The sequence below is a fragment of the Pongo pygmaeus genome, chromosome 19, assembly GCF_028885625.2.
Source record: "Pongo pygmaeus isolate AG05252 chromosome 19, NHGRI_mPonPyg2-v2.0_pri, whole genome shotgun sequence".
Classification (NCBI taxonomy): Eukaryota; Metazoa; Chordata; class Mammalia; order Primates; family Hominidae; genus Pongo; species Pongo pygmaeus.
Window position 1 is genome coordinate 15,617,794 of NC_072392.2, and position 12,017 is coordinate 15,629,810.

General features: G+C 48.9%; 1 protein-coding gene across 5 annotated transcripts in view; it reads right to left on the reverse strand.

The window, feature by feature from the left end:
* TRIM16 (tripartite motif containing 16) overlaps positions 1-12,017 on the reverse strand; it is a 55,672-nt gene that overhangs the window by 15,837 nt on the left and 27,818 nt on the right. For 4 of the 5 annotated variants that reach the window (XM_054456483.2, XM_063655886.1, XM_063655887.1 and 1 more), the window contains one exon: positions 6,121-6,976. In XM_054456483.2, the coding sequence (XP_054312458.1) occupies positions 6,121-6,639 (519 nt within the window). In that variant the 5' untranslated portion in view covers positions 6,640-6,976. Of the gene's footprint in view, positions 1-3,405; positions 3,535-6,120; positions 6,977-12,017 lie in introns of those variants that run through there. The other variant, XM_054456485.2, reaches the window with a different exon arrangement.

Here is a 12,017-nt window from a genome sequence, read left to right on the forward strand (position 1 = left end):
GTAGCTGGGATTACAGGTGCACACTGCCACACCCGGTTAATTTTTGTATTTTTAGTAGAGACAGGGTTTCACTATGTTGGCCAGACTGGTCTCGAACTCCTGACCTTGTGATCCGCCCGCCTTGGCCTCCCAAACTGTTGGGATTACAGGCGTGAGCCACCGTGCCTGGCCTGTTTCTTATTTCACAACTTAATATCTCTAAACTTCCATTTCTTCACCTGTGAGATGGGGCTCAGTAAAGTGTTTGCTTCATAGGATTAGGAAAGAATGGACTAATGAGATAACATATGTCAATAAGAACTTTGAATAGTACCAGGGACATTATTAATGAGCTCCATAAATGTCAGTGGGTGCCAGCATCGTCATCATCATCATTACTCCTGCTACCAAGGCTGCTTTCCATTCATGTTCTGTATTCGAAGGCAGAGCCAGCCCTCCCAGCCCAGGCAAGTGCCTGCCCAAGAACCTCAGGTTTGCCTGCTTTGCCCCAGCTTCAATCTTGCCTCCTGGGATGCACTAAACACCTTCCGCCAAGAGGTGTGCCAAGGCGCACTTAAGCCTTTGCAAACCTCAAAGACCCTGTCACTTTCCTACTTCCACAAGGGCAATATAGAAAAAGAAAAAGAAAAGAAAAAAAGAATAGCTTTCACTGCTTTTAATAGCTTCTGTCTGCATTTAAAGCTGCGAGTCATTATGCCCTAATAGAACTCAGAGGGCATAAACTGTCTCTCCATTCTCCACTGAAGACTGGGGGAATTCCAGGTCCCCCGGGGAGGGAAGCAGCTGCAGGCAGAGGACTCGCCTCTCCAGGACACTGCAGAAGGCAGGAAATGTTTGCTCAGGCTCCAGGTCACTGAGAGTGGAGCTGAGGGGGTCCCAGTGACCTCTCACCCTTGATACCTGAGATGTGATGCCTGGGAGTGGGGAGTGGGGGTGGGTCTGGCCTATTTGGGGGCAATCTTGGAATCTTGAACTATGAAAAAGGCTTACACAGTGACCCATTCCAGGGGAGAGAAAAGGAACATGAGCTGCTTGTTTAAAGGTGGTGGAAGACACAGCAGAACACACCCTAGCAACAGGCTCCTACAACACGGCATCTAAACAGCAGGGACAGAAGAATGTGTTGAAGCAGTCGGCAGCAGCGGGGCCATAGGGAGGCACCCAGGGAGCGTCGAGAGTGAGGGGCTTCTCTCTGCTATTTGCAGACTACCATAAAAGGAGAGAAAAGGACTCCTTAAGTACATAATCGGGGACCTTCCTGACTGAGTCACCCCAAGAAAAGGCACTCCCAGTTACCTCAAAAGGTGGAGCCACTTTGAAAGACTTGTTTCTCCAGTTATTCCTGTTCCTTGAAAATGATGGGGTGCCTCAGATGCTGGCTTCAGGGTTTCCCAAGAGGTCAGCCACACACACATCTCAGGTCAGGGTGGGCCCTGCCCAGAAGCGGGACTGTGGTGCCCATGAGCACAGAAAGTTCTGGAAGGCAGGGCACACAGCTCTGCCTGCTTCAGCAAGACAATGACAAATGTGTCAAAGGCACACTATTTGGAGTCCAAAATATTTTGGGACCTGCCACTTGCTGGCCATATGGGCTTTGTCAAGTCATTCAAGCCATTTAGCTTCTCATCTGGTACAAGACTACATAAATATGCTAACTGGGTTCCTTCTGCTACAGGGCAAAGGTGGCACACAGAGTGGCAGCCAGGTCATGTTAGAGATGAAAAATAGGAAGAACAGGGAGAGTGGGAAGAGAGAAGAAAATCTCAGACTGTGCCAGTTCCTTTGTATTCCAAGCACACAGGGTTAGCCTTTCTAGAGAAGGAAGAACTAGAGTCTACCTGGACGCTGACTGCATGCCTCAGTCAGCTGCTCAGAATTCACCATAGTACATATGGCCAGCTCAGTCACATAAGACACACACTGCCCCCTCTCAAAATACTTACAGCCTGGGAGAATAAGAAAAACAAGTTACGTAATACTGAGTCCTGGGCACTCCTCAAAATGGCTGAAATAAATTCTTTTTTTTTTTTTTTTTTTGAGATGGAGTCTTGCTCTGTCACCCAGGCTGGAGCGCAATGGCGCAATCTCGGCTCACTGCAACCTCCACCTCCCAGGTTCAAGCAATTCTCCTGCCTCAGCCTCCTGAGTAGCTGGGATTACAGGCGCCTGCCACCGTGCCAGGCTAATTTTTGTATTTTTTTTTTAGTAGAGACAAGGTTTTACCATGGGTCAGGCTGGTCTCAAACTCCTGACCTCAGGTGATCCACCCGCCTCGGCCTGCCAAAGTGCTGGGATTACAGGCGTGAGCCACCACGCCCGGCCCAAGTAATTCCTTTCCCAAGTGGCCACATACACCTATGATCCACCTTTCGGCTGCCAGCAAACAGGCTGTGAGTGATGCCAGTTAACCGCTCCCCAGATGAGCGTGGATACTTTTGGCTCTAGATACTTGGCTCTTGCTCACCATGGAGACTGTGTCTGCAGTTAGCATCCAGTCCTGAACTTTCTGGGACTGATGCTGAGGTTCAATGTCGTGGCCTGGCATTAATGCTCTCCAAAGATCTAGGACAAGGCTCAGCTCAGGTCTTCCTGCCTTAGGAACCTGCCCTGACCTCGCTCCCAGGGTTGGCTCCAAAGGTGCAGTAATTGCACTGTGCCAGCCTCTTGGCACTCTGTGGAGTTAGGGTATGTGCCTTGGCTTCCTGATTAGAGCCCAAGCTCCTGGAGGTGAGACAGTGCAGCCCAGCACTTACCGATAGGAAGCACTCAGTAACATTTGATACACTTGAGGAACACGAAAGAACCATACCTGCTTCATGGGTCAGAACAAATAGGAAAGGCAGTCATAGAAGGAGTCCAGATTTCACACACACACACACACACATACACACACACACACGGTCTCATTTCTACATAGCAAGCCTGAGATTCAGAGAAGGTGAGAAGACTTGGCAGCCAGCAGGCAAGATCAGCTGCTCTTAAACCAAAGGCGGCCGGGCGCAGTGGCTCACGCCTGTAATCCCAGCACTTTGGGAGGCCGAGGCAGGCGGATCAACAGGTCAGGAGATCGAGACCATCCTGGCTAACACGGTGAAACCCCATCTCTACTAAATATACAAAAAAATTAGCTGGGTGTGGTGGCGAGCACCTGTAGTCCCAGCTACTCGGGAGGCTGAGGCAGGAGAATGGCATGAACCCGGGAGTGGAGCTTGCAGTGAGCCGAGATCACGTCACTGCACTCCAGCCTGGGTGACAGAGCAAGACTCCGTCTCAATAAAAAAAAAAAAAGGGGGGGGGGGCCTGGAGATGCTGGGCTGGGGTAAAGGGAAGTGCTGAGGTCCCCATGAAAAATAGCTGGGCTCTGGAAGCTCAGCAGGAGAGAAAAGATAATCAAAGAACACCCACCTCTCAAAGCACACAGTGTCTGCCCATCGATAGGGCTAGAAACCATAGGAGCTTCAGAATGGGTTCACTTGGTTAACTGAGAAATTAGTCATTCTGTGGATTCTAAGCAGGATCTCAGCCACTTTGTGTCTTCATGGCTGACCCTGCTGTTTGCAGTTTCCTATACACAGCATGCCTGCCCGAGTAATTAGCCCTTCCCATGACCCAAAGTGACCTTCAGCGAGTAACTCTAGCAGGCCTGGGCTAGCTGAAGGGACTACTGGGCTTCCGGAGCCTTAGTTATGTCTGATGACTTTCAAAATCATCCTGGTGGAGGCTTTAGCCTCATCAAGGTACTGTGTCTTCTAGGCTGGTCTCCTGGGCTCCTTGCAAGAAACCTTTTGGCTTCTAAGATGTGGACAAGCCACCTAGAGTGTGGCTACACTTACAGAGAAAACTTGCTCTCTGAGCTGAAAACAAGGACACAGGAAGGACAAGAACTCTTTTATGCAGACCAGAAAGCAGAGGGGTCTGGGGAATGGGGTTTTAGCACTGTACCTAAAGCCATGTTGCTTTTCAGCCCCAAACTGCCCTCAAGCCCATTCCTCAGTTGTCCTCATTTTACCTTATACACTTCTCTCCTAGGATGTCTGAATTCAAAGTTCTGCATGTGCTCTACGCAACTCCTCCTGCTTGGAATTGCAATTACCCCACATCTCTGTAATACATTAGGTGCCCTATTTTTAAAATTTATATTGTATCTCTGTTGGTACAGGCATACAACATTTCTGCAAGGAAACAAGAAAGTGTAGACAGTATTAGCCTTAGAGGAGAAAACGGAGGTTTGGTGATCTGGGATGGACTGGAGACCTTCCTTTCCTAGTAAAATCGATTGCACTGTTTGGTGGAGATTATTATTATTATTATTATTATTATTATTATTTGAGATGGAGTTTCGCTCTGTCACCAGGCTGAAGTGCAGTGGCACGATCTCAGCCCACTGCAACCTCCGCCTCCCAGGTTCAAGTGATTCTCCTACCTCAGCCTCCCTAGCAGCTGGGACTACAGGCGCCCGCCACCACGCCCAGCTAATTTTTTGTATTTTTAGTAGAGACGGAGTTTCACCATGTTAGCCAGGATGGTCTCGATCTCCTGCCCTCATGATCTGCCCGCCTCGGCCTCCCAAAGTGCTGGGATTACAGGCAAGAGTCACCGCGCCCGGCTGGTGGAGATTATTTTTTAACATTTTCATGCATCACTTTTCCAGTTAAAAATAATAAAATTCTTATATATGTGTGGCAGGTTTGGTGCAAAAAAAGAGGATAATATTGTGATTTTTGTGTCCTTTCTTCATGTCCCTCCAGTAGGATGGCTTTCCAGAGGCTTCCATTCCTCACTCCGTGACTTAGTCGACTGTGAGCTTGGACAAGTGTGGTGGAGATAATAAGGATATGAGATAACTTCATAGTTATTTGAAGATTGGGTGAGAAAATCCACAAAAAGCATTTAGCACATGGTAATACTCATTGAAGCCTATTTTCCTCAACTATAGGAGCTTTTTCCTTTGATCTATTTCTTGATCTACCTGTCCTCCTGATGGGACACTCCCTACCCTGGAAACACTGGAAACAGTTTGGCAAGTGGCTTCCCGGGCCGGAAACGGTGACTCATTGGCATCTGGAATACAGAGGTTTCCAGAACAATCCCACTAGCACCAGCTAAAATCTATGTCTAGAGATTGGCAGAGAGGAGGGGCCCTGGCAACTAGACCCCCTTTCCTAGAAACCTCTTTCCTTTGATGCCAGGGAACATTTGCCAAGAAATGGCCATAGGTCTGCCATCTGCACTGAGTGTCAACAGGGAACTTTCTTGATGATGAATGTAGGAAACGTGGGGCAAACGTCAACTATACTTCCCGACTGAAAACTAAAAGTGTTCACTGAAAGTCAAAGTAGAAGAAAAAAAGCATATGAAGTGCCGAACCAATTTCCAGGAATTTCTCCAGGATCTAGCTTTAGGGCAAAGAAAAACGAGTTGTTCTAGAGACAGTTTCCTTATCTGATGGAAATAAAACGACAGGCTATGAGCATGATGTTTCTTAGTCTCTCCTGATACTTCCATCTGGTGAGGAACTTTTATTATCCCTAAGCCACCTGTGACATTATACCTGGACCTAAGTTTCAAATTCTCTGCTATCTTAGCACTTTTCAAGCTCTTAGATTTCCTGTTATCTCCAGAGGGACCCATTCTACTGGTCTCTTGTTTGGGGTAAAGAGAAAAGGAGAAACTAGGAGAAATAATTGTTCTTTTCTCTTGAATTTCTGCCAAGATTTTATTCATTAATTGACAATGGATGTGCCATGCAGATCCAGCCAGAGGGACATATCACTGCCCTAAGCCCCCACAACTTCTGCACCCTCCACCCAAACACACATCACCAAAAGCTGTATAAGGCACAGCAGGAAACTAGCAAGAAGGAGGAGAGACAGACACAGACAGAGATGGCACAGAGACAGTGGGACTGAGATGGGGATGGAGCAACCTACTCCACACAGTTTCCAAAACCAAGTGCAATGTATATTTACACTGACCCAGCAGGCAGACGCTGAGGCTAGTCTTTTTCAGGTATGCTCAGAGCATAGTAGTGGCGTCAATGGACCTAGCAGCTGCAGCCAGCCGGGCACAAAATCCCCCACCGCCCTCTCCCAAATGGATGAATGGACCACAAGCACTCACCTCCTTGTCCCTGCGGGCTGCATCCAGGGAGACTATGGTGTGGCCACTGTGCTCCTGGCAACAGTCCTGGCAGATGCACTGCTGATCAGGGCAGCAGAAGGCAGACAGTGGGCTGTGGTGGGCAGGGCAGTATCGCCAGTTGTGGTCCTTCACTGGCTCGGTCAGCAGGTGGCTTTGCAGTTTGATGTTCACCTGATGTGGCTGCAAGTGCTCTTCACAGTAATTCACCATGCAGGTGAGACAGGACTTCACCGCCTTCACTCTTCTGGTGTCATCAAGGCAGAAGTCACACAGGACCTCTTTCCCCTCACCAGCAGGATCCCCCTGCTCTGCAGAGTCACTGTCCCGTTCCTCTGTCTCCCCGCCAAGCTTCTCCGAGGAGCCCACGTCCTCTTCTTCCACTGGGCTGGCCGACCCAGAATCTGGGCTGGGTGACCCAGAGTCTGGGCTGAGAGGGGCTGGGGGCTGAGCAGTGGCCCTGGGCAGTGGCCCTGGAGCCATCAGATCCAACTCAGCCATCTGGGAGGCTCTGCTCCTAGGCTGTCTTTCTTCTGTCCGTCGGCCCAGGATCTGTGCAGCCCAAGTCAGACAAGAGAACCACGCCTAGATGACTGCAGCTGCTGCCAGATTTTAACTGTTTCCTCCCTCCCGGAGGAAGCTCAGCCACTCATTACTGTGTGCTGGCGCTGGATGGCAGCCAGATGCGATGACGACAAGGCAGCTAGAGTACTCAGGCTCAGGACAGCCGGCTCAGGCTCAGGCTGCCTCCCCAGGTCCAGCCCTGAAACTTCTATTCTTATGTGAATCATCTGTACCCCATAGGCTCTGCTGAAGACCACGTGTCTCTGTGCCTGCTCTGGAAAGGACAGAAGATTCCTGAGCTCTATTATAAGCCTGTGTGGCTTTGTGTGGTCTGACAAGTTACATTTTTTTGTTTTCATTTTTAAAGAGATGTAAAATGTAAGGAGTTCAACACCAGGACAGCCATTCATCTACTCACATCTCATAGAACTGGACATGAGGCAGCTAGGAATAGGATGCATGTTCCTTTTTTTTTTTTTTTTTTTTTTGAGACGGAGTCTCACTCTGTCACCCAGGCTGGAGTGCAGTGGCGTGATCTCGGCTCACTGCAACCTCTGTCCTCCAAGTTCAAGCGATTCTCCTGCCTCAGCCTCCCGAGTAGCTGGGATTACAGGCGCCTGCCACCGTGCCCGGCTAATTTTTTTTTTGTATTTTTAGTAGAGACGGGGTTTTACCATCTTGGCCAGGCTGGTCTTGAACCCTTGATCTCGTGATCCACCCGCCTCGGCCTCCCCAAAGTGCTGGGATTATAGGTGTGAGCCACTGTGCCCAGCTTTTTTTTTTGTGGGGGACAGATTCTCACTCTATCACCCAGGCTGGAGTGCAGTGTGGGAACTTGGCTCACTGCAACCTCCGCCTCCTGGGTTCGTGATTCTTCTGCCTCAGCCTCCTGAGTAGCTGAGATTACAAGTGCCCACCACCCTGCCTGGCTCATTTTTGTATTATTAGTAGAGACGGTGTTTCACCATGTTGGCCAGGCTGGTCTTGAACCCTTGACCTCAGGTGATCTGCCTGCCTGGGCTTCCCAACGTGCTGGATTACAGGCATGAGCCACTGTGCCCAGCCAGAATGCATACTTCTGATGCTGACCTTTCCATATCATCTTCCTGAACATTCCAGTAATGTCCGTCACACTCGTGGAGATGAATGTTACGTGGGTACTCAGTGGAGATCAGGAGGGTCAGGGAAGATTTGTCTCCTTCCACAGAATGCTCCCTTCAGGTTGATAGCCCTTTTGCTCACTTAACAAAACATTCCTAGACATGGTGTTATAGTTGGGACACTTGTTCCCACAAACCTCATATTGAGATTTGATCCCCAATACTGGAGGTGGGGCCTGGTGGGAGGTTTTCGGGTCATGGGGGTGGATCCCTCATGAATGGCTTGGTGCCATCCCCACGGTGATGAGTCAGTTCTCATTCTATTAATATTAGCTGCCATCAGATCTGATTGTTAAAAAGAGCCTGGCACCACCCCCTCTCTTAATTCCTCTCTCTCTCCGTGTGACCTGCCCACTCCGGCTCCCCTACCCCTTCCACCGTGGATGGAAGCAGCCTGAGGCCCTCACCAGAAGCAGATGCCAGCACCATGCTTCTTGTACAGCCTGCAAAACCGTGAGCCAAAAGATCTGTTTTCTTTATACGTTACCCCCACCCCCTCAGGTATTCCTTTACAGCGACACAAACACACTAAGACACAAGGTGTATGAGCTTGCCAGGGCTGCCATAGCAAAGAACCATACACTGGTTGGCTTCAACAACAGAAACTCATCTCCTCACAGTTCTAGAAGGTGGATCAAGTCACTGGCAGGGCTGCTTTCTTCTGAGGCCTCTCTCCTTGGCTTGCAGATGGCTTCTCCTGTGTCTTCATATGGTCTTCCCTTTGTACATATCTGTGTCCTAATCTCCTGTTCTTATAAGGACACCAGTAAGACTAGATTAGGGCCCACCCTCAGTTACCTGTTTAAAGACTTTCTCTCCAAATACAGTCACATCTGAGGTATTAAGGGCAAAGATTTCAACATACATATTTGTAGGGGAAGGAGACACAATTCAGCCCCATAACACACGGTCAGGGCATGAGATTGGAAGCCTCTAGTTCCTTAGAAGAAAGGAGCTGCGAGGCCTGACCCCTGGATGGGGGTACACAGTGTACTCAGCGTTTGCAGATGGATACAAAGGAATCCAGGATTATTCCAGGGTACCTGAACCCCAAATTCTAAAGCTTTCTACAGTTTTCCCTGGGATTATTTAATCAGATACATTTGAACTCAAATGGATTTGGAAGGCGAATGCAAGAGAGAGAGATTGGGTGGAGGGGGAGGGGTCAGATCCAGCTAGCCCCAGGGATCAGGCATTAGGATGGTTCCAAAATATTACACTCCCTATGGCTCTGCATCCCTGCGGTGAGTTCTATAGGATTTGGATTAAACTAAATAAACACAGGGATGTTTCTTGTCACTGACTAGGACTTTTCAGAAATCCGAGAGACCTAGTGACTACTCAGAGTTGGAAGGCACCGAAGACTTTACAAATTCATTCCAGACACAGTGCTGTTTATTTTCAACCATGCATAGAATACGCATAAGTAGCCCTTTCTACTGATGTAACGTTTCCTCACTGTCCCTGTCCTGACTGCCCTCCTCCACTGCTGAAGACCCTCAGGAGAGGTTTCCTTCTTTCTGATCCTGGCCAGGGTCAGAAACATGCATCCTATTCCTAGCTGCCTCAGGTCCAGTTCTACTGGAACAGGAATTAAAAGAAATTAAAGAATGTGTAAGCAAAAACTCATTGTATGTAAGAAAACCCAATTCCCCGAGGAAGAGAAAGAGCCGAAGTCCTTTAAAAATTAACTGCTTGTTTTTCTGTGGCCAGTGAGCCTTCTCTCTCTTTCCCAGACATTGTGAAGACCCTGTTTCTCTAGCTCTGCAGCTGCAAGGTCACTAGGCAGATAAACTCAAGTTGTAAAACATGTTTTGTCCTTGAAAAGTAAGAAATGATGTAACGCATGTCTTAATTGAATAACTGTCTTTGTTTCTCGCTTCTGTAATATGCTTCCCCCTGCACAGATCTCCCCCTGCCCCACAAAATGCTTAAAAGGTAACCAGACTCTTTGTTCGGGGCTCATTCTTTTTGGATGTTAATCTGACTGGGCCAGTGCACCTAAATAATAAATATTAAGTATCCTCCTCAACCCCTTGGTCTCTCTGATTCCTTAATTATCCCACAGCACTATGAGATGGGGAAAGATGAATAGCTGTCCCGTCACTGAAGTCCTTATATTTTGAGTCCTTTTTAAAAATTGAAAAAAAAAAATGTAGCTTGTCAGAGACCACACAAAGCCACACAGGCTTCTGTCAGAGCTCTAGAATTTAATTTCTTGGTTTTCATGTCTCCACCCAGGAGGACTGGCTTCTCCCAGTCCAGACCATTGTCAGTGTTTTCTCCAGTATTAACGGACAGGTGTGCTTTCCTTTTAATCCCTTTTTCAGAGTGACCTGGTACTGGAGGATGAACTGGTCCACCCACATGCCATAGGGCCTCTGATCTCTCTGAGAAGGGGGAAGAAAAGGTAGTTGCCCTGCCTGGCCCTTTCTACAGCTTCAGTAGAAATCAGAAGGCATACATCCTGCTTGAGTTTCCACGTGGCTCACTTCTTCCTCATTCCTTCCCTCCCTATCTCATTCCCACCCTTTCTTCTCTCGTGAATTGTTTCATACCTGCTTCTGTATGGCTAACCCTTTTAGAACAGTTCATGGGAGTGCTCAGCCCTTCATCAATGCCCCATTAAAGTCCTGAGCTAGCAGATATTCCACAGTGGTGTGGAAAACAGGAAATGGGAATGTGGGCCCTGGCCTGGCCTGTGCCAATCATTTGTCCTCTCTTTTTTTCTCTTTTTTTGAGACGGAGTCTCGCTCTGTCACCCAGGCTGGAGTGCAGTGGCACGATCTTGGCTCACTGCAAGCTCTGCCTCCCGGGTTCATGCCATTCTCCTGCCTCAGCCTCCCGAGTAGCTGGGACTACAGGCACCCACCACCAGGCCTGGTTAATTTTTTGTATTTTTAGTAGAGATGGGGTTTCACCATGTTAGCCAGGATGGTCTCAATCTCCTGATCTCGTGATCCGCCTGCCTCAGCCTCCCAAAGTGCTGGGATTACAGGCGTGAGCCACCGCGCCCAACCCGTGTCCCCTCTTAACCTTAGTTTCCTTGTCCACGAAATAAGTATGTTGTTCTAAGTCAGGGCTGGTAAATCGATTTCTAGTTTGGCCCTCTGAGGAATTATGTCATAGTGGGGTCTAAGTGCATGTCTGAGCTCACCGGGAGATGGCATCATGCTCAGGTTGGGATATCTGGCAGGGGCATGGGATTAGGAGTGGTGGCCCCTCTGGAGGCTCGTCTCCAGCCCTCTGGGACCACATAATTCACCACAACTTCTGAGTCCCCTCTAATGCCAACCCTCGAAGCAGAACACCACTAGGCCCAAGCTCTGATCCTGCTTCCAGGGACAGTGACACATCCCATCAAGCCTCAAATGCCCATGCTCGAACCCCCGGCACCCAAATATTGAGGCTAGAAAGTCACATGATTCTTTTGAATTCAAATTCCCTATTGCTTCAAAGGCTCTACAGTCACCACCCCACTTTGCTCCCACTGAGCCCTGGGGCATCTTGATATTCTGTCTCTCCTCGGATTCTGCTTTGCCCTTTGCCCCTTGTCTTAACCCAAACTTGAATGTCCCCCAAAGACAATTTCTCCTGCCACCTCTCAACCCGTGTAGCTCCTTCTCTCATCTCCTATGCCTAGATGGGACGGGAGTCGCCCTCAGCCCCCATCACAACATCTAGACCATCGCCCCTCCCCAGCTCCTTTGCAAAACCTGCTCCCCTTATGTGCCCCAAAATACCACCCCTCCTCTCCTCCTGGCTGTCTTCTACAGCCTCCCGGTCATTCCCCTTAGTGACAGAAGATTTACACTTCTGGCTCCCAGCCTCCCCCTCTACCCCAACTCTGTTATTCTCTGAACGTTCTACCTCTGAATGCTTTTTGTTTTTGTTTTTTATTTGGTTGGTTTTGTTTTTGCTTTTCGAAACAGTCTCAAAACTTTGTCTCCCAGGCTGTAACGTAGTGGTGCAATCACAGCTCACTGCAGCCTCAACCTCCCAGGCTCAGGTAATCCTCCCACCTCAGCCCTCAGCCTCCCAAGTAGCTGGGACTACAAGTGCTCCACCACACTCGGCTAATTTGTAAATTTAAAAAATTTTTTGTACAGATGGGGTCTCACTATGTTGCCCAGGCGAGTTTCAAACTCCTGGGCT